The sequence below is a fragment of the Phaseolus vulgaris genome, chromosome 8 (assembly GCF_000499845.2).
Source record: "Phaseolus vulgaris cultivar G19833 chromosome 8, P. vulgaris v2.0, whole genome shotgun sequence".
NCBI lineage: Eukaryota > Viridiplantae > Streptophyta > Magnoliopsida > Fabales > Fabaceae > Phaseolus > Phaseolus vulgaris.
In genome coordinates this window covers 3,979,583-4,003,348 of record NC_023752.2, presented here as the reverse complement: position 1 = coordinate 4,003,348, position 23,766 = coordinate 3,979,583, and the positions used below count along the sequence as shown (strand labels likewise).

At 31.5% G+C, this 23,766-nt stretch overlaps 2 protein-coding genes across 5 annotated transcripts; both read right to left on the bottom strand.

Annotated features, from left to right (window-relative positions):
* Window positions 1-4,491: 4,491 nt before the first annotated feature.
* On the bottom strand, window positions 4,492-10,398 carry LOC137824847 (nitrate regulatory gene2 protein-like). Its single transcript, XM_068630524.1, has 4 exons — window positions 8,869-10,398; window positions 8,261-8,445; window positions 7,055-7,278; window positions 4,492-5,540 (listed from the first exon to the last, which is right to left on the bottom strand). The coding sequence occupies exons 1-4, from the start codon at window positions 10,130-10,132 to the stop codon at window positions 4,757-4,759; spliced, it is 2,457 nt and encodes an 818-aa protein (XP_068486625.1). The 5' UTR covers window positions 10,133-10,398; the 3' UTR covers window positions 4,492-4,756.
* Window positions 10,399-18,675: 8,277 nt separating this feature from the next.
* On the bottom strand, window positions 18,676-23,336 carry LOC137826709 (uncharacterized). 4 transcript variants are annotated; one of them, XR_011083575.1, is made up of 4 exons: window positions 23,159-23,312; window positions 22,149-22,261; window positions 21,930-22,028; window positions 18,676-19,133 (listed from the first exon to the last, which is right to left on the bottom strand). XR_011083575.1 is itself a non-coding variant. In XM_068632798.1 (3 exons), exons 1-3 carry the CDS (start codon window positions 23,224-23,226, stop codon window positions 18,920-18,922), a joined length of 375 nt encoding a protein of 124 aa, XP_068488899.1. In that variant the 5' UTR covers window positions 23,227-23,336; the 3' UTR covers window positions 18,676-18,919. The 4 variants fall into 4 exon arrangements, 1 of the variants encoding a protein (XP_068488899.1); XR_011083573.1 differs by having other exon boundaries at window positions 21,930-22,072; window positions 22,169-22,261; XR_011083574.1 differs by having other exon boundaries at window positions 22,169-22,261.
* Between the last annotated feature and the right edge of the window lie 430 nt (window positions 23,337-23,766).

Genomic DNA, 23,766 nt, shown 5'->3' with positions numbered 1-23,766 from the left:
AATTTATTTAATAAATATTTATAGAAATAAATATAAATTTCTACCTGAAAAATTAGAATGAGTGTAAACTTTGGACATACTAACTTGTTGAAATAGATTACTATAGAAATCAAGTTAAGTTTTTAGTGAAGATAGGAAGATACATGCACCAAATTGTTAAGGAGAAAGTGAAGAAAAACATGGAATAATTAAAACCTTTGGAATGTTATACATGTTCAATACACAGATTTGAAGCATTAGAATAAGATGGCATGGTACTCTCCAATCAAGGTACAACGATAGATCAGTAACAGTGGCAGGTGCAGGTTGCATTCTATGGTTCACAGCTAAGTAATTCTGAACTTCAAACTCAGTATTGTTGGTTTGAACAGGACCATTGAAGTCACTATCAAATCCATGCCAAAATTAACTGCAGGATCACCAAATTGCCACATAATTCACTGTGATTTCTCTTGGATCCATTTTCCTATACCCTTTTTAACATTCTTCTCGAAAGACTAAATATGTCCTTCTCTTATGATGTTAATTCGGTTCAGAGACCACCTTTTAAATTAACTTTATTCTGTTATTCTCTTCTTACCAGGTTCTGCAGAATTCTGCAACCTTTTGATGCAAATGTTTTCACTGTGCACACCACAGTGCTTCGATTTCATAAACAGTATGACCAGTGACTTGTTACAACCATTTCTCATCCGTCTAATATTCTACAAAATAATATTCCTTTCATGTTTAACAATTAACTTCAGTAATTGGGTCGGTTGGCACTATCTTTTTTCTGTTCTTAGCTTCTGTGGCTATGCTTTTCTTTCTTGAAATAAGTGTTTGGTTTTTGATGAATGAATAAATGCGTAAAATGACTTATATTTTTTTTAGTTGTTGTATTTATTTATAGGATTGTGATGAGTTTTTGTTGATGTTGGACCAAAATTAGTATACGTTAGACTAAAATTAGTATATAGATAATGATTAAAAACGTGTTCCTAGTTCTTCATGTACCTTAACCTTATTAATCATTCTTTAATACATTTTAAGTTTAAGTATATCTCAGAACAGTTCCGTTCAACCAGTACATATAGAAATTGTCACAGTTAAAAACAGTTTTTTTAACCACAAAGTTCAACATAGATACTAGATTATAATTATGTCTTAGACTACAAAACTTAAAACACCAGCCATGATAACAAAAAGAGATATCAACCAAGTGACAGATAAATCATACATAGTTTTGATTCTTGAAATTAATGCATGATAGACATATATTTAATAATTGAATGAGATGTGAAAATTGTTGGAAGGAAAACGTGTGGAGGAAAATGACATTAGAGAGAAGTGACGAATGCACGTGCATGGATGATGATGATGGCATGCAAGGTGAAGTCAAATGGCAATGCAGATTTGCAGTCAATAATTCAGATAATAGGAACAAATGAGAGAGTGAGAAGAAGGGTAACATTAACAAATATATGGGTGAAAGAAGGACCAAAAACAAACCAAACCATTAGTCACTTTCTTCACTTTTCCTCTTCAAAAACTGGTCCCATCCTGTTCCACTTCATCACAATCTACTATCAATCAATACTGGCATAAATTTCTCTCATTAAGATAACAATATTATTATATAATTTTCAGTTTTAGGGCATTTTTTATTAGGAGTTAGTTCTATTTATATGCTTTTTGTTCTTCAAAGAGAGAATTTTAGAATCAAATTCTTGTAGGTCTTACCAAGACACACCACACAATTGAAAATAATTTTATTATCTGTTTCAATAAGATTTATTAAGATATACATGTATATTTCATCATATATCTACAATATCCATCAAAATAGATAATAGGTTTTTGTTGTGTATCTTGTAAAAATGTGTATCTTGTGAAATTATTTTCACTTTGTATCTTAACAAAATTTTGTAAAAAGACTTTTGTTAAAAATTGGGCCATATTAAAGGATTTGACTTTGTGAAATATATTTTCACTGTGTATCTTAACAAAATTTTGTAAAATACTTTTGTTAAAAATTGGGCCTATTAAAGGATTTTGAACTTAAAGAAGCCCAGCCTCAAAGATATTTATTTTTTTCTTTCAAACATGTCTTTCATCTTTTCATTTCTACAATGCTTAAAATGCATAAGTTATTATTTTTTTACGATACTGTTTCTTTCTCTTACCACACTACTATAATAATAACTTGAGCCACATTCATTAATTATGCATGATTTTAAATAGAAATAATACCATTTTAAAAATTAAAATCATAAAAGAAAATCATTTTATGTCACATTTCATTTTCTTCCTTTTATTTGTTTTACTAAGGGTAAGCTTTGCCCTCTTTGTATATATTTGGACATATAAAATGCTAATGTAGAAAGGTAATTCCAATGACATATAAGTCAAATAGTCTACATAGAAGAATAGTAGGGGTAATTATGTTAAGAGGTTAATTTTAATTAGAGGTGGTGGTCGTTAACCTGTCTTTTTGATAAGGCGGGGCGGGATCAGTCAAGGTTGTGCAGACTGAAATAATAATCCGTCCTGTATACTTTATTAATATGATATCATTTTATGGACAATAAAATAATTAAATTAAATTTTAATATTTATGAAAAGGTTTAATACCTAATAAATAAAGTAAATATCAACGATACTTCAATGAATCAAATGATACATAAAGAAATTATGCAAATAAATTTTTATATAAAACATTGACCACTACCAATTTTATTCCAAAGCACGAATTCTTCTTTAAAATGTAAAAAACGAAAAAGGGTAATTGACGTCTGACAGTCCGCCTATGACCCGTTAGGTTGACGGGTTAGGCGGATCAAACTTTATCAAAAAATTAATCTGTCTCACTTAAATAATGGCAGACCGGTCGGACCCGACCTGTTTTGTCATCCTAACTTTAATGGTGCTTTTTTTCTCTCATTTATATGACCATAGAATGAATTGGATTACAAAGAAGATACAACATGAGTTGAAGATGACATAAAGTTTTCAATAAAGAACACATATTTTATAATAACATATAATGAATGTTTGTTTTGTTTATACAAATTATATTCTTATTTTATTTTTTATTTATAACAATATTTTATGTTTAGTAATTGTGGTGATAAATCTTATTGTATAATTCATTAGTAACTTTCAAATTACACAGTCCAAAAATATAAAAGAAATGACTTTTAGATGGTGTAATTAGGGAAGACTTTCATCATTAGAAAAATAACTTATGAATTATTTAATTTATAAGTTTTTTTTCATATAAAAAACTACTAAATTTTACAATACAAAAGTAAAAAAAGCTTCTAAATTGTAGATGTTAAAATATCTAAAACGACTTTCAAATTACATAATCTTAAAAGTTAAAATTACTTTCAAATTATACAATTTGAAAATAAATAAATAAATCTAAATTAAACAATTCAAAAGCTAAAATTAATTTTGGTATAAAAGTTTTTTCATGAAAAAAAAAAAGTTCTGGATTGTACAAATTTGAAGTCATTTTTTCATAAACCAAGAGGATAAAGTGACAATTTTCATATTTATGAGTATAGAAGGAAATTATGGGAGTGCGAAAGAAAGTTCCTAAATTTGACTGTGTGCAGTGAGTGACTTGAAAAGGGAAAGAAATGGATCAGACTGAATTGAACCAACAATTTTGTTTCTATCGAGTCCATAAAACCCATGATTTAAATGAGTTTAAACCATGTTAGTTTCTAAACTTATGAGCTGACTCATTTAATATATTTAAAAAATAAAATTATTATCATAATTTATATATAAAATTGTTATAAAATTAAAACTAATTTATTTAATTTGGCGTAAATTTTAAACAAATATATTTATTTTAACTTTATTTAAAATTATTATTAAGTAAGCATAAAAGCAGACACTTTTTAGCTCTAGGGGATGAAGTGGATCTGAATATGAAAGGTAAGTGAGAAGGGTATGGTAGTTTCCAAATTGCTAATTGCACAAAAAGCATAATAAGATAAGTACGCATAGAATAATAGAGTAGGGAAACGATGAGTTTGCATTATGCAACTTGCACATATCTATGTTTTCTTCCACTTGCCATGTGATGTGCTGTGAGTGTGCAACTTTCCACTTTGAATTGAGGTCCGTTTCTGTCCATTCATGTCCATATTAGCTGTCACCCTCAATAACCACACTCACCTCCTTTTGAGGAAATCTAACATAAAGGGTTTTTTGATGTTGTACAAGTATTTTTCACAGCTATCTTATCTCACCCACCCTAGTATATTTAGGTCTTAAACCATTTACTGCACATATGATGATGCCCTTCAGGTAACATTTTCATATATTCATAATGTAAAAGTTTCTACACTCAATCATTTTCAGGAATCATGGAGTTCTGATTTAATGGATCATCCAAATCCCAAACATGTTCGTAGTCCCCACATAACTCATTTGGATGCAGAGGAATGAATATACAGAATCTTGAGGGGTAGAGAAACAAACATTTGAAAAGAATTTATGATGGAACATGAAAGCACAATGCGTATAATTTATTGATATACTAAAAATTCCAATCCTCTGATACAATCAACCAAGAAATTTCCCTGTACAATAAGAAAATTCCCTTTTTTCCATCGAAATAGGTGGAACCCCAAAATTCTTCATATTTACACTTCAAAATATAACTCAAAATAGTAAGAGCAATGAGAGCTTGCCGCCAAAAAATCCCAGCCCTTATGAAGAACTTAGATTCCATGCAGAACAAATGAATTTACCTTACCTACTTGATGGCATATGAACGGGTACACACTGATTCAAGAGCCTCAGTGAACAAGGAAGAGAAACTGGTCAATGCCTGAAACACTCCAGGCAAGCCTGTTTGCAAATTGTTGAGGGTCATGGCTCTTGTTAGCTCCACAGCTTTTGAATGCCTCAGCATTTCATCTTCAACACGCCTTTGGCAGGTTGCCAGATCCAGTTTTTTCTCAGCCAGTGGATCGCGTGCATCCAAACCTTGTCCATCAGGTGCTGTATCAGGAAGGCTAATGCCTACCATAGAATATGAACTGTAGTACTTCCTCTCTAGGTTTCTCAGAGAGGAAGCCTTTTTCTCAAGTTCCTTGGATGTAGTCTCGGTTCTTTTCTTGATCTTGAGCTCTTCAGTTTGTTTGGCAGATATCACATGGACAACATTGATAAAGCTCTTGATGGCTTCAGATGCAACCGTGTCTGGAACACGGTCGAGTGCGAGTTTCCATTCATCAAAAAAGTGGTATGTATCAGAGTTGTCCCTGCTGTTGTTGATGTTATCATTGTTGATTGGAAGAAGGCTGAGCTTGAACCAGCCATGCAAGGAGAAGATGAACTCCCGCTGAAATTTTATAAGGCGACAAAAACTTGAGTGCCAAGCTGAGACGGCTGCTTCAAGGTCCCGAGTAGCCTGCCTGTGCAGTTCAGAAGTGGAGTCACCTCTTGAAGATCTGTTCACAAGGCCACGGACCTGCTGCACTACGTTGCTTTGAATTTCATGGTAATTGTGCATTGCTTTCCACATGTACATAAATCTACAATTTAACACATCACAATTCACAAACATAATAAGACAAAACAGTTATCTTGAGCAGGCCATCCCCATTTTTAATATAAAACATAATAGCTAAGTAATTATTGCTAGGAGACAAATTCTTAATGTAAAAAATTAAGGCACCTAAGTACTTGGATGTTTCAGAATTGAAAAAAAAAAAAATCTCTGCTTCAGTACAAAATAAGCAAACACTAGGGAATGACAGATAATCCCAATTCCATTCCCATACTCGGAATTGTGACTATCAAGATTTATTCTCATGTCATGCCCCTATATTGTTATATGCACCGACTCAGCTCAATAATCATCTGCCACTTTGAAGATTTACACAGAATGTGGATACATCTTGCCTTCATGATTCGGCTGTTTACAATGGCAGCAAAATTTATATGGTGAATATCAAGCTCATAAAATTTTAAACCAATCCAAGGTTAAGAGAAAAAGTTATGCCATCAAAATATTTAAAATAAAAAAAAAATAGAAATATAGTTTTAGATTTGCTAGAATTTGACTTGCCAATCTGTTATTTACATTTCAAGAGTGTTATTAAACATTATTTTTTGGCCAAATTGTGGCAAATCTTACACTACCCTAAGCAGAGTCATACTATCATATGTTTATATATAACATCTTACTGCAAAATTGACCCTGATAGGATATCTGGAACAGAAAAATAAAAACAGATGAATATCAGTAAAATCAATGAGTTTTTACAGCTTATAACACCCAGACAAATGGTTCAGAATCTTAACAAGGGTTATCCGATCATATGGTTTAACATACCTACTCCATCAATAAATTAGTTATGCTCAAATGGAGCCTAAAAAGACAAAATAACATTTTGACAGTGCACTGGTGGGCCAAGATTTGATTACAAGAGGTAGGCAGTAGTAGGACAGTTTGGTACAAAGAAGCACATGCAATTACACAGAGCTGATAAAGCAAGTGGCATACGAGAGCGGTAAGCCATAATGGTTTCAACTACCACCCAAGATTTTCTTGACCCAAATTAGGCAGCATACTCGCACGAGGTAAATGAGGGAGGGCATTTGAAAAAGTTCAAAAGCATTTCATTTCTTACAGTTAAACTTAAAAGTTCTTTAATAAGGTTGGTCACTTGTATCAGCTCAAAGTTCACACATTCCACCAGATCAAATCAACATTTACAAAATATAATATCACATTTAGTTTGTAAATGGATACAATAAGACCAAAACACAAGAAATTTTCATTAGTCCAAAATACTAGACAATTTTTGGGAGCCAATTAAGTTATTAAAGTTCATTATTTACAGCAGTGAAAATAAGCACGTCAGTGAGCTCCCATATGCATGATTAGTTGTAAAATTGGATTAATAGATAATCACTATAGTTCTTCCCTTCTTTGTGAATAATGATGTAATAATGGTCCAATCTCATGTACAAGAACTAGATTATTTAGCTATCCAACATCTGGAGCTACCAAAACAGTAAAGCTATTGCAGAAGAGACATACCCATGAATGAGAGCAACAAGCTGAGGGACCAGATCAGAGTCCCTAAGGCCAACAATGGCAGTTGAGGTGGTAGACACAGCCTGAGATGTAACAACTATTAGTGACTGCAGCCTATTTATGGAAGTCTTGGTTTTGAATATCTTAGCTTCATCCTCTCCTTTGTATTCCTGAGTCTGCAGCGCTGACAATTTCTTTTCATGTTCAATCTTAACACCTTCTCTGGCCTTAATTCAAACACAATTTGTAGAAAGTGTTAGCATAGCACACCTCGTTTCCAAACCACATGGTTGAGGTTTTTAGCTAAAAATAAATGCAACAGAACCACCTGACTTCAGTTTGGTAAAAAAGCAGCCAAGTTGGACACAACATTTATGGTGATTTCAAACATCCATAACAATATCCTAGGCATTACTTTTTTTTTTCTTTTAATGCCGTAAGTCTAAAGAAATGTGCCTTTTTCAGTAAGTTTGCACACACATGTATATGTGACAGAAAATGTTTGCCATTCACACATAGCTTGCGGAAACAAAAAATAGTAAAATAGACCCAATTGAGTGTGAACAATCAATGACATGTAAGACAAAACTTGAAGAAACAGAGAAGTGGTTTAATTACTTAAAATCTGTAAATAGCTGGGTTCCTCTCTAGTCAGTTCATCTGAATGGGGTAAAAGAGTTAAGGGTGTGGGTATTTGAGGCATTTCACACAAAATAAATTATGATTAAAATAATTTTAGCGAATTGCTTAATTCATGCTAATTTACACTAAGACTCTGGTTAAGACAAGCACCGCCCCTCCAAATGAGGAAATTATCCAAACCATGAATGATTAATGGCCAAACAAACACTGTTTACCGTATCACCTAATATACACTTAAATCATTACTGGACATGTGTAAAAGCATTTTGGGGATAAGTATGTTTCTATGATGGAGCATTATTTGTACCACAATAATAAAGGTTGGTCCCAACAACCGAGGCCATTTTGGTCAATTCACAATGGGGAAAAAGGGAAAGGAGGTCATTTTCAAACTTAACAGTCAAATTCTGCTGTGACCTTACGCAACCAAAGTCCAACATAACCTACACCGTTTCCTTTTTTCCCTCACCTTTTTATGCTCTCGAAAAATATAATTCATTTTTCTAAAAAGGGAACCACGTTATTATCCAAATAACACCACCGCCCTGGAAGTTAACATAAAATTACCTTAACCTCCTCGTACAGCTTTTTCTCCCACGCCAAAAGCCTTTCTATGGTGGAGCAAAGACTCTTCGAACCGCCCGGTTCATCCAGCGAACCGGTGTCCAGCCTGTACTTAACCGCCAGTGGTGGTTTCGAGGTCCAACTCGAGCTCAAGTTGCTCAATATGCTACTCGAGTGATACACAGTCTCTGCAAAATCAAAATCATCAAAATTCAATTCAAACAATTCTATCCACAATTTTCAATCCACTGAAAACCAAAACTGTGTGTAAATTCTTCACAGATTGACCCAAAAAGCAGAAAAATGAATACTCCCCAATAACCAAACACAAATCTCATAATTGTCCAATCCATAACACAAATTCAAAATTTTCAAACCAATTTAAACATGGAATAAAACTTAAAACATTTCTTCATGCTCTTCAAATTGGTTTTTCAATTAAAATTAGAAACAAAATTTTTCAAACAAAAAGTTAGAAAAGAAAAGCTTTACATTTTTTAGTACTATTCTCTTGATAGATTCAAAGTTTCTGTTTTTCAATTCTGATTCGAGACCAACAAAAGATAATATCCAAATAATCGAAAGAAATTGTTTGAGTTTGTTAAACATACTCCTCAATTGTTTGAAGCTGCGATCGAGTTGAGCCTTGCTGATCTCGAGCATCTCCGAGACCTGATCTCCAGCAGAAGCAGCATTATCAAAATTCTCCTTAATAGCTTCCACGATCTCCCTCAAGTCCCTGTGCCTCACCACCATCTTCATCTCAGCGACGGAGGACGCAGAGTCGAACCCTTTAGCACCGCCCCCAGCAGCAACGGATTGAGCCCGCATGGACGACCCAAAATTTGACCGGGTCCTGATCTCGGACGGGGACTCCACATCCTCCTCCACCCCATCATCATCGTCATCGGATGAACTCGTGGTGCTGTAATGATCCCCCCACTCGCTGCACTGAACCTCTTCCCTCTCAGTCTCGGTATACTCCTCAGGAAGATGGTGATTAGAGTGAGAATCAGAGTGAACATGAGAGGGAGAGCGAGAGTGGGAGTAAGCTTTTTGAGTTTCCAGTTTCCCGTCGAAGTAATCGTATTCAGATCTCTCGGAGTCGGAGTCGTGAATTTGGGGATTGGTGGGTTGGGTTTTGTGGGAGTAATGAGAGGGTGTTTGTGTTTTGTGAGAGTGAAGGGAAGGTGTTTGTGTTTGTGTTTGAGCCTGCGAGAGTTTTTGTTGGTGTTGGTGTTGGTGCTGATATCGTTGTTCTTCGGGGATTTTTTGTTGGTGTTGGTGCTGGTATCGCTGTTCTTCCGGGAAGTAATCGGAAGCGGGAGGAGGTGGAGGAGGATAGAAATTTTCCCAGTTCCAAACAGAGGAGGTTTGGGAAGGGGTGGAGGAGTATGTAGAATGCGCGGTGGGGAAAAAGTTCGAAGGAAAATTCGACACTTGGCTTCGCGGCGTGGAGGAGGGGCTCGAGTCGGAGAGAATATGGGGGAGCTTCGGATGCAGCTGCTTGCGGCGGCGCGGTTGGATGGGGGCGAGTTTCGGCGGCAGGGAAGGGTTGAAGGGTGGTGGAGAGTGGTGGCGGTGGTGGTGGTGGTGGTGGCGGGGTGGTGAGGGTGGGCGAGTATGGTGGATGGTTGGGGGTGGTTGTTGGGAGTTGTTGAGGAAGACGGCGGGGGTGTGGTCAGAGACAGAGAGAGGTTCGCCGGCGGCGAAGGTGGAGAGGGCGGAGCCGGTGAGGCGGAGGGAGCGGCAGTAGTCTGAGTGGGCAGCAGCGAGTTGGTGGCGCGCGTAGACGGCGTCCTTCATGAGACGGCGGCGGTCCTTGCAACGACGCACGGTGTCCTCGTTTTCTAGCTTGGACGCCGTGCAACCCATGGTGGCGCGTGGGGAAGGCAGAGTGGGAAAAGAGAGTGTTGGTGAGTTTAAGTAAATGATGGAGTGAGAGTCATAGTGAGTGAGTGAGTGAATGGCCTTTGGAAGTGCGTTTTAGGCTCCAACAAACAAGTCCCTGTTTATTACATCTTTTCTTCTTTGTTTCTATTCTCTTTCGAATTTATTAACAAACACTGTGTTCTGTGGTTTTGTTGATAATGGAACATTAAAACAACTAATCACGGTGGCTCAATGGGGATTTAATACTGCTTCAATGCTGTCACCATTTTTACCCTTTTCTTTAATTCTATTTTTTAAGCTACTCATCTCTGGAACTTAACATTACAAATGTATAGAAATAACACATGTTATCCTCAAAATGTTTTTTTTGTGGCTTGTAAATTGGGGTTTATTTTAGTCTAGTGTGTGTTCAAAGATTTCTGTTTTCTTAATTTGCCCTAACTTTCTTCTTGAACAAAAAAAAATCTTATAATGTATTAAAAAGTCTTTTATAGTTTATATAATTGAGATTAAGGAAATTGTATAAATAGCTATTTCGTTGATACATCAATATGCTTTTGAGAATAAATGTGAGCTTATGAAGTGAATCTAAAGGTGCACTTAAGTTAAATAGATTGAAATTAATAGGATTGACAATTAAATATCATCATAAATTGATTTTACATTTAGTACATATATTACTTGATGATATTTTTTGATGAGTTATAGAAATTAGTAAATTTGTAATGCATTTATATGGATATTTATATATATATATATATATATATATATATAATTCTAAATAAACGAATATTTGTATGCATAATTAAAATATACACTATAAATTATATATCTCTTGTGCTAATTCATTCTTGCAAAGTATTATCACCTACTACTACATTCATTATTGTGTAATTCATTCAACTCAAAAAATTCACATTAAATTCTTAAATAAAAAAATTAATTTATGTAATTCAACTCCAGAGCTCATTTTAAAGCAAACCTTGACTTAATATTTTAATATACAGAATTTTTTCACCACACCGACATTTTAATAACAATAATAATAGTAATTTCAAAATTCTCCGGATCAACTTTCAATATATATATATATATATATATATATATATATAACTTAAAACAAATAATTCCACATAAAATGATATGCTCTTCTAAAATTATAAGTCTAGTTTGATTTAATAAAGAAATTGGGAGTAATAATTTATCGTTTGACCAAAAAATTAAGAAATTGGGATGAATTATTCATACTAAATACTTTTTTGTAAATTAAAATTATTAAAGTCTGGTATCAATTATTTTATAACAACATAATATTATACATAACTGTCACATTTTCTTAATTGTTATTATCTTAAAAGTAAATTATAAGATGTAAAGTGTGTAAAACTGAAATTAATTTCTAAAAAATGTTAAAATTTAAAGGTCCAAAGTGGAAACTATTAAAAATATAAAGAATAAAAAAAATAATTCCTTAAAAACTGAAAGTATTCAATTCAAATTATAAAAATAAGCGTAAAAAATATTTATTTTCTCATAGTTAATGGTTTTTATGGTAAACTCCCTTGGTAAAACCAAGTTAGTTTTTTCATCTCCTTCTCCTTTTTTTTCATTTAATCCTTATTATAAGGAAAAATAGAAAAAAAAAACATGTGCTTTTATAGTAAACTACGAAATGCAACAATAATGTTAGGGACTATTTATTCGTTAGATAATCTAAGTGACCAGTATTATTAGTGATGTTTTTTTCCATTTAATTAAGTTTTTTCAATTTGTGGTAAAAACCACGCAAAAAAATCATCACCCGATTAGATCGTTCAATATCTCATATTTTCATAATTCAAATTAAGATTTTTTTTATATATGGTTGAATAATAAGTAAATAATAAATTATAATCAACTACATGTTGGCTTGTGAAAGAAAAATAAAAACTAAGAAACTGTTGATTCCTTCTCTCATTTTTGTGTGTGTCAGATATGGCTTGTTACATCAGAAAGTCAACTATTGAAAATTGTTCATCAACTTTAATTTTCATTAAAAATGTCTCACATAATTTGCTTTTTCATCACAAGCCCTCATATATTATAATTAAAAACTAAAGGGATCAATCCAAAATAACTTTTTAATCAAGTTTAAGAAAAGAAAATGATAACTGAATATTCATATTTCAATCGATACGTGGAGTGATTAAAAATTATATAAGTATAATAAAGAGTATTTTTTTGCCTTTTATTTTTCAATAATTTTTTACATTTTTAATTTTGGTTCTTAATAAAGTTTTTCCTATTTTGGTTTCCCTAAAATTTTTATTTTCATTTGATCTTTAACGTTTATCAATATCATCTGAGTATTCAGTTATTAATTAGTTAAGCAACTTAATATCATTGTTTGAGTTGAATTATAACATGTATTTTTTGTAATCATTTTGTTTGAAAAAAAATAATTAATGTGATACAAATTCAAATGTTTTCTTTCAATTAAAGTTCGCATCTTTTTATCTTTCATTATTTTCTATTTGACCATGAAATCAAACAAGGATAAAAGTCCTGAAAAAAATCTTACACTGTTTATCTTTATTCTCTTTGAATTTCACCATTAAATGCAAACTCTAAACATTTAAAAAAAAGAAGAAGATACATTTGTCATCTACTTGATCATTGACATTGTGACTAATGAAAAATTCATCACTTAAAATATATGTCAATAAAATACTGAGATTAAAATAAAGATAAAAATTACGAGGATTAAAATGTGCAAATTTTTATCAATAAAAAATAATGTTTTTTTTATTGATAACCGCAAGTGAAGCTTGTAATTTTATGAAAGATCAAAAAGCTATTTATGTTTTTTAAATAATAAGAATGTATTTGTAAAATTATGTTAATGATATTTCTCTTAAAATAATAAAAAGTGTCCTATAAAAAGAAAATGCACTAACCCAGAAACGAAGAAACAGCAAAAGAGATAATAAAGAAGATTTGGAAAGTGTGAGATGAAGACCAACACCCAGGCAATAAAGTCAAAAGATTTTCTCTACTTCTCAATACGAATCAAACATATGATTTAAAATCCAATTAGGTTTTTGCTAAAAATATATAAATTGAAGTTTAGTGCATGTTTGGAAAGTAGTTAAATATGTTTAAACCTAATAATTTTTTATTAAAATAAATTTTATAAGATTCTAATATCATATTAAAAATAATCTTTAAATTTAATTTAATTCTATAAAATAAATTTATATTCACTTATATATTATATAAGATATCTTTATCTTTAGTTATAAGATCCTAATATCTCATCACGATATTCAAGCTATATTTTAATTTTAAAATTCACGATATTCAAGTTACGTTGTAGTTTTAAAATTTACGATATTTGAATTACGTTATAGTCTTAAAATTCATGATATTCAAGTTACCTTGTAGTCTTAGAATTTACAACATTCGAGATATTCGAATTACATTGTAATCTTTAAATTCATCATATTTAAATTACGTTATAATCTTGAAATTCACGATATTCAAGTTATACGTTCTAGTCTTAAAATTCACAATATTCGAGTTACGAGACCTTGAAGTAAATATAATTTGATTGTACTAAAACAATCTTGACTAAAGTTTTCACTAACTTTGGCACTTTTTCTTAGCAATCTGGTTTTATGAAAAGTTGAAATAAGAGCATCACAAAGCATAGGATAATGCAGAGACTGAAGTGTAATAGGAAGCATGCATGAATATTCCACCATAAGTGGAACCTTTTTTAGATAAAGCAAAGGATAAAAGAGAGTGAAAGAAGAAAGAAAGAAAAATTCAAAACTAGTGAAACACTCTTTCTTATCTTTTTCACTCACAAAATTTCCTTGCACCATACCTTTCACTTCAAGACACATCACATGCACATATCCTTTTCTTCTTCTCTATATTTAATGCCCTAAAAACATATTTAAAAAAAAAAAGTTAACATTGTCTTTCTTTCTTCAACTTTCCAATGAGAATAACCATGGAACCCTACCCCTGCTTTCCTCACATACAAGAGTATCCAATTCTTTACAAAAGCATTATGTTTCTATCAAAATATTCTTCATCTTAACTTCTTTTTATTTTCTTTTCTGTTATCTCATCTTCACATTTTTCCCTCCCTTTTTCTCAATTGGATCATGCTAGGTACCATATTAAATTAAATAAATAATATTTATACTGTTAAAATAAAATTAAAAAGAAGAAAATAAAATAAGAGGCATGCAAGGAAATATAAAATTTATTGAAACAGTGGTAGTGAAATGAGTAAGCAAAAATTGAAGCTTCTCCAAGACCACACATATTCCATCCAACTCAAAAGTTTCAAGATTTTGGAATTAATGCTGGTTAGTACAAAATAAAGTTTTCTTTTATGAAATGATTTTGTAGAGTTTGAAAGCATCAAATTCGATTTGTTGGAATAACTTTTCCATGTAGATTTTGCTTGTAATGCCTTTATCCATCCTTCTAACAAATAAAGAAAGAACATAAATTCACTGTTTTTATTTATTTATTTAGTAACATTATTTGAGTCTGTGGTTGGGAACATTCAGTTTTGAAAAGGAAATTTTTTTATAAAATTGAATTCTCTTAAAAAGATTGATTTCTACACCATGTTAAGAAACTTACTTCTTTTTTATCCAAAACAAGAATCTTCATTAAAAAAAAGTCCCCACTTTCTTACTATTATGAGATTCAAAAGTTGTTTTGAGTACAAAATATTCTTTGCACTCATTTCACTATGAGTGAAAAAACATTTATTCTACATTAGGAGTGTGCATTTTTTTTTTATATATGAACATGAACAAAATGAAATATAATTAATTTGACTATGTATCATTTAAATAATTTTTTTATGTTAATCATATATTATCATATCACTATTGTATACCATGATTCTCATTAAAGCATATTCACCAACTCTATATCAATTGTGGATAAATTCTTACTTTTTTTTTCTTTACTTTATACTATTAGAGTACCTAACCCCATCAATAAACTACTATTACCTAAACACAATTACTCTAATTCAGTCTTATTTATTCCATGAGTTATTCTTGAAAGATATGCTGATACATTAATTTTATCAACAACCATAAAAGCAACATTCAATTAAAAACGAACTTTTAGAATGCTTTAAAGCTTCTTTATTAGAAAATTTATCATCTCTATAAAGACACACTTAAAGTCTAAAATAATTATGATAGATAATAAATGAAACAAAAGTATTAACTTTAATAAAATTTGTATAATGTATTCTTAAACTTTAAAAAATGTATTTAGATATATTTTTTAAATACTATATTTAAAAGATGAAGAAAATAACATTTTGCTTAATCTTATTTTTTATATTTATTTCTTATTGCACATTTTATTTTATTTTGATTTTTTTTTTACTTTTAGTTACACATATTTTTAGTATGTAAATTCTTTACTTGTAACCATTTTTAATTTAAAATTAACATAAAATGTATTTAGGTGAAGATGAAGATGGTGATGAGGCATAGAGACTTGAAGGAGAATTTTGATTTACAATTGAGGAATATGTTTAACAAATTCAAACATTGAGAGAATAGTACTAAAAAAGGTAAAGGTTTTCTTTTTTAACTTTTTGTTTGCAAAGTTTTGTTTCTAATTTTAATTGGAAAACCAAGAGCATGAGTAAATGTTTTAAGTTTCATTCCATGTTTAAATTGGATTGGACAATTTGAATCTCTGTTTGGTTATTGGAGAGTATTCATTTTTCTGTCTTTTTAGTCAATTTCTGATAAGTTTACGCAGTTCTAGGTTTTCTTGAAAGTTGCAAAGAGTAAATTGAAAATTGTGATTGAATTGAAGTTTGTGGATTTTGATTTTGCAGAGATGATTGATCACTGGAGTAGCAAACCTATGAACTATCTTGAAAGATAAGATTATAAAAAAAAAAAATAACTATAAAAAAATAAACCTTTATAAAAGAATTATTTTTTAATAAAATTTAATTAATAATAGATAGTATGTTAAAATGAGTGTTAGAGAACATGTTATTATTTATAAGTAATTTATTATCCTATTATTATAAAATTACTTATAAACCTATTATTTTCATGTTCAAGCTTGTTCTAAAAAATTTCATGAAGAAATTTATCTAAAAATTATTTTGATAATATGAAATTATTCTAAAATGACTATTTCTCACATTTTTTATGGTAAAATTTGTAAATTTTTAATTTTTTCTCAATTCTTCTGTAATTCCTCTCCTATATAGTTTGGCGAGCCGAAGCGAACAAAACCTAAGAGAATCGAACAGAACCGAACAAGCGAGTGTCGAGTTTGGAATGGTCGGAAACTGAAATCTAAATATATTATTAATTGGAAGTGGAAACAAATCATTGTAAAAAGAGCTCTGAAGAAATTAGTAAAAAGCTGCAATAATAATAAAGGATTTTTCATTGTGATAGGTGTTATTGAGCTATGAAGGAAGGCATAAAAAAGTGATAATGGAGTATTAAAGAGGTACTACGAGGTGGTGGGGGCAACACACCGATCCAGAGAAAACTATTCATATAATAATACTATTTCTTCTCTTCACTTCCAAAAAGTCACAGAGGGACCGTTTCTTCCACAATCTCCATGTATCTCACTGTCACATTGAAATTCCAATTCCAGCTCATTTTCTTCCCTGTGGACCCAATTTCTAATAAAACCTTCTTTTCCCTGTCTTTTATAATGTCTGAATCAACCATTCAAAGCAAGGAGCATGCTGACATAGGAAGAGGAAACTGGTTGGCTTCTGCAACTCCATGCAACAAAAACTATTATTATTTCATTATAGAGACAAACTTCTTTTTGTTAGGTCTACCTAAGAGCTAAGCTTGTGTTACTTATGCAACTAGTGGTCCTAATAATTAATCTCAGAGATCAGCATCATTTTGATTCTCTTCACCCTTGTGTTATGATGTAAACAAATAACCATGCATGTGCATGCAAAGATTTGTATATAGGGTTTAATTTGTCTAAACTAAGAGTAACTAATACAAATTAAAAATATTTTTATTACAAAATAAACTTTAAATCTAATAAAAAAATTCTTCTCAAAATGACATTAAATTCAAAATGAGTATTTTTTCTTGTTTCTACTTAGTTTGGCTTTAATGATTAAAATGTTACTTAAGAATGATAAAATGAGGTACAAAACAATGATAGTACAAGTGTTTCATAGTTCAGAGATTTTTGTGTGGGTGTCATGTTGTATGGAAATCCAAGAAAGGATAATTGTTTCAATTGAACAATAAAGTGGACTTGTCGGCTGTAATTGATCTGCAACAATAAACAATGCACCTTCCATTGGTCATTGTGTTAAGAACTGCTAGTAACGGCTTTCATCGTCTCTCTCCCAATGTAACTTCTTATGTTGTCGTTTCATTGTAAATAAATCGTTAAAAATCTATGTTTTAGTCACGTTTTGTTCTGTTTTAGACACGATTTGTTTTGAATCCATCGAGGAACCTTCCTTGGCTAAAGTACAGTGTCATCTAATTAGGGAAAGAGGAAACAAAATGACGAACATTCTAATCCCCCGAATCTATATTAGTTGTAGACTTAATTGAAATATTAGAAACTTATTAACACTGAGAACCAAAATAGTGTTTTACAAATATTATGAATAAAAATAAAGGCTATTTCATTATTATTATTATTTATTATATCATTTTCTAAAATCGAATAAGTATAAACTAAAAAAAGTAACAAACTAATTTGGATCCAGTTAGGCCCAACTGGATCACAAAATGCCATAACCAATAAAAAGATGGGTGTTTCTTCCTACACCCATCAAAACTCTTCCTGAACCCATCAATTTCTAACAAGACCATTTTACCCATCTTTTTAGATGATTTCCTGATCTTTTCCAGAAGCTTCTGGCCCACCCATTTCCAAAATACATTAAATGTGTTCCATTTCTGAAATTCAGAAAATGTATTATGAAAACGTTTTTTTCAAAAAGAAACAATTTTTTTAAATGACTTTCATTATCTTTTTCACAAATTTTTAAAAATAACTTTTCCAGAATATATTGGAAAAAAACTTATCGAGAACGTATAAGATAAGATATTTTTATTATGTTTATAAAAGATTCAATCTAAATGGGACTAACACACTTTCCAAAAGTTTGACCATACATTTCACAACTCATGTATTAATGATTTAAAAACTGTAATTGTATCAATGAAAATTATGATTAATGGTTTATTGATTTAATATTGAGTAACAATTCAAGATATAAAAAGTATAAATTAATATAAATAAATAAGTTATATTTCATAAAAAATAGTAATCAAAATAATTTATAACTGTATACACTTTTTTTAATTAAAAATACTTTAAAGCAAGTTAAGAAGACTAAAAATAAAACAAAAATAAGCAAAGAACCAGTTTTTAATTCCGGTTTTGGAGTACCCATTCTTTACTGAGTTTTGGAGTTAACATACTGATGAACAAACTGGTTAAGATTTTAAAAGCAATACAAAACATAGAAAAACTTGTTCAAAAGCAAGAATATTACACATTATTTTCGTATTTGTTCCACATGGACATCCCCAAACAGTTCCAGAGTATGACTTTAACAGTTGGTGCTGTGTGGGCACCACCACGTTTTCTTTACCAAATAGCTAGCAGAAAATGGAAAGTATCTGTGCTTTGTGTCAAATAAACAATATCTGAAGGGATCTATAAAAATACTAATCACTCGTATGGCTCTGAATTCTGATACAATAACTACAAGTTGATCAGAAAATCCTTTTCCCAGACAACATACCAGTGAGCTGGCACATGCCACCGTGATGCCTGGACTGTATTAACAGTTACAGCTACAGCAAGAGAAATATAATATAAATATATGTATGTGTCATTGGAGTTGTATCCTCGCTTTTCATGAGGAAGGAAGCCTAGTTTTGTTGTTATTAACAAAACCAAATTCCCCAAAAAGGCCCTGCATTATGGATGAAAAGTGAAAGCCAGAGTCAATGCTTGTCCAGTATAGTTCTTAAAAACCTAAAGTACCATATTATATTTTTGATATGTTTCGAATCATCTTCAGAAACAGAATCCTATTCCCCACCCCAGCCCATCCTTTTTTCCAAATTAATATCTTCTATTCACTCATCATCATCATCATCATCATCATTGTCATAATCTAAGGCTGCTAGAAATGGTTCAGAAAAGTGATTTGATCTCTAATTTCAATCCAATAATTTAAATCCAGGGAAGAAAGATATTACACCCGGTCAATTTATTTGGGGATTGATTTAATGTCCTATTCCCTTCCCATACAGGAAATGTCCTATTCCCTTCCCATATAGTAAATGAACATACTTTTACTAATTTGCTTGATTATAAATTTATTATTTACTTTTCGTTTCCCCCACCAATGAATCTTATAAAGAAGAAATAAAAGCAAACAATTCACATCCCACTTAAACTGAGAGATGATTAACTCTGGTCTAGATCCCCCACTCAGGGCCCCAGCAATTGCGTGCAACAGAATTCAAACATTTTTTATAGCAAACAATTAACAACAGAACATTAATCAAAAGCTGACTGGCCTGCATCATGTACCACTCTTCAAATTCATCAAACAATTCCATCCGTTCAATCCTAAACAGTAAAGTATTAACACTTAGTATCTGTTGACTACAAACAAGAAAGAAACACGCTACCAACCATAAAGTAGATAGAAAGAGGAGAGGTGATGGAAGATCAGGGAAAAACTGCCTTACATATGGAGATATGAACTTTAGTATCATGCAGTTCCATCATACGGCAATCATAAGATATAGATAGAACATAGTACCTTCAACAGATTAAAATGTTGATAGGAATACAAAACCAGGAAAAATTCTTCTTTAAAAGAGAAGCCAAGAGATAGAAGAAAAATCAAATATTACTGATGCTTATTTAGGCAGAGCTGATGGGGGACCACCACCCTTCCCACCCTAAGAAATTTGGTTATTTCTATCATTGTGTTTGTTCACCATGACTTTAACATAAATATTGCCCAATCAAAAGAATATTTTTGTTCTGAAAAGTTTATTGTTGTACTCTTGGTCCAGCCAGACCCAACAAAAGGACCATGATGACTACACAAGAATATCATATTTGTTTTACGAAATTTATTCTTTAATTTTTGCAGGCCCCAAGGCTATTGCTAAGATGTTATTAATCAGTAAATAGACTTTAGCATTAAAACATTAGAAAACACTAAAAAATGTAAATTTTATACACAAACTTCCAGATCATCAAGGCAAAATAAAAAAAATAGAAACAATACCTACGTCTTTCTTGAGAATTAATAAAGTCATTTTAAACTCTCAGCATAGCCCAGGCAACACACTTCTGAGTTTGTGCTAATGGTTGGAGGAGAAGCAACAGAACCACAACCACTTATTTATGTTCAGTTCCCGGTTTAAAAGAAACTAAATTTAGGGATTTTACCAAACCGGGCTGTGTGACTAAACTCGGTTCACAGTAAAACCCAAATGCAAGTCTACTACGATTCAGGGCACGATACAAACCAGATTTTTTTTATTCTAAGAACGATTTTGTGTGTGTGAGCACTCAAATAAATACAAAAAAAAGGAAAATTAAAAATTTTTACGCTCAAACTTGGGTTTTTCCAGTCATTTTCCATTTGTTAAATGTTATAAACTGTGAAAGGGAACAAGTTATGACTTTCCAAAAATAAAATTGAAAAGTATTGTAAACATTTTAACAAGAGGATAAAGCCAAGCAAAAAATGGCCTAAGGCTGTAATCAAACCACAAATCAAATGTATTTTGCAGCAATAATATGCATGGGTAAAGAAGGAAACATTTTTCCTCACCAACAGGCAACATCAAACCTATAACAGTGTGATTAAAAATAATAAGATTTTTTTTGCACAGAAGCTTCAGACAGTGCAACTGATTCAGTTTAGGTGAAAAGTATGAGTTTGTTCTACAATTAGTGCAGTATCTATACACGGACACAAAAGTAATTATGTCCAAACTACCCTTGGTGCCATCAGAATAAACAAAGAGAATAACAGAAGAGCCAGGAGAGAAAGCCAAAATATTGGTCATAAAAGCTGGCATGGATACTAGATAGAATCATACATAACTGTATACCTAACAACAACAATAGCCTTATCCCACCAATTCAAATTTTCTAGCACTCACTAGTCACCAATAAGAAGAGACAAGTCCAAAAGCCATGAATTTGTTAACAGGCAATTAGTAGATCAGCATTATTATTCAACTACAATTCCATATTCATACACTGATGCACCTCATCCATTGTCCACTTTTCTTAAACTTAAGTAAATAATGCACACAGTGTTGAGAGGAAGTTATATTCTACCTCCAAGAAAATTAATTTTCAGCTAAAAACACATTCGTCGCATGAGAACTTAAGTTTCAAAATAGTTCTTTGTCATAATCTCCTTGTCTCGTGTTGCACAAGGTATGATATTCTGTCTCATAAAAATTAAGATTAAAAAGGCAGCTGGCATTTAGCCAAGGAGCACCAACAGGTACAAAAAAGAAAATTGTCCTCATAGCATGTTAAAACACAAAATAAGAATTTAACAAGATTTAAATGCAACGGCTTTGGATTAATTCAATTCAAACCTTCACTCAATCCACATGTCTCCAAAACATAGCAAACCTATAGTTTTAAAGGTAGAAGCGAAATAGCTCTTAAACAGAACTTGTGAAGTAATTATAAGAGCTCATAAAGGGAACCCAGGCACCTGCAACTGAAAATATGTTGTGTAAAAGCCTGCTCCCAGTGATAATATTTGCTTCTTTACAGGAGCATCTTCGTCTGATTTTTTCTCCACATCAACAAACTGATACAGAAGTTTCCAAATAACAGCCCAACAAGCAAAGTAACCTATATAGTCACAAACAATACAAAAACACCAACAAACTACCAAACTGAAGGGCAAGAACTTAAAGAAGTCAATTACCTTAAAGAAATAAGTCCTACCTCAGATTAATAAATGGAGATCTCCTAAAAGGCTTTCTAACAGATATATGAGGAATGTAGTCATCTTTCATGTATCCCTTTTTCACACATGACCTACAGCCAGTTTATAGAGATAAAATAGTTATCATACAATACTATTCACCAAAAAAGAATCGTTCATTGAATTTAGTAAACAACATTGTAATTCATTTAAACTTTGATAAAAGCTGAATACAATAGTGACAAAAAATGAGAAAAAAAAATCAAGTATGAAAGTTATCTGAACCAATGCCACATGGATTGTCACCCGTACATAGTACATGACTTTTACCATTACACGAACAGGAGGGTAGATTTAATCAGAATTCACTTAGAATTGGATCAGTCGAAAAGAAATTTATCGAATCAATGTTTCTTCAAAACCATGTTTTAACTTCTTCCTCTGAGCATGACATCATGGCATGGCATGCATGAGTAATCAACATTCTCTTTAAATACAATACAAGGTTACATTTCATCAGAAACCAAAAGCATTTTATGCTACCAAGGAAGGAACCATTCAGTAATAATGAGACAAGATTCAGCTAGATTAGTGCTTATGCTTATTCACATTAGAATCCTCAAAAGGAACCCTTCTACGATATTCATCTTGCCAGGTCTGAATGCAACCTTCTATCACAATGTGACAAGCCAATCTAGAGCAAGCAAACAATGCAAGAAAACACGAAGTAGAACAAAATAATACACGTAACGAATTAAAAATTCAGAGAGTATTAGTTTTAAAATCTAAACAGCGGCAACAAAAGTAAGTGGAAAGGATGAATTAATTCCCATAAACTAATAATAAAAACATAATAAAATATCACATTTCTAAGTAATTTTTTCGGGGGGAAAACATGCTTAGAAAAACAAAGCAGCTTCTAGATAAACCCGTTCCTAATTCACCGATGAAAAAACCTTCACATGCATTGGTCAGAGGCAAAAAGAGAGAGAAAAAGGAGATGTGCGAACAATTTGCTGGCGGAGGCGTCATCGTTGGTGGCTTGCACCGCCGCAGTGTTGCCGTGTGAATCGTACATCAAAGGTGATCGATCCCTTATCTTGTTAGGTTTTGGAATGCAGAAGGGAATCACAACAACACAACCGGGTTTTGGCGCCGAGAGACAAAAAAAATCACTTATCTTATGCAATTACAAATAAATTAATTAATTGCTTTTTCCTTCCAATTGCAAATATTTATGATAAATACACGTTTTAAAATTTAAAAACAATGTTCTAATTAAGATTATGTTATGCTCAAATTATTAGAATTAAAATTCATAACATAACATTACTCGACACAACGATCGATTAACCAGAGAGACTTTTAAAGATTATTTTAAATTTACAAAAAATAATATAGATCGCATGTGGTTATTTTTAAATCGAGATGAATAAGCAGTAATAATTAACCAGTTAGAGAACTCATTTGGGAATGAATTTTTGTGTGTGAATCATTTGGGATTGAATTTACTTTGGATGTAAACTCCTAGAACATTGTTAAACAATTTTATAGATCAATTTGTTTTGATAGCTGTATAAAAAATTGGCTTTAATAAATACGTAAAAGTTTACAAAAA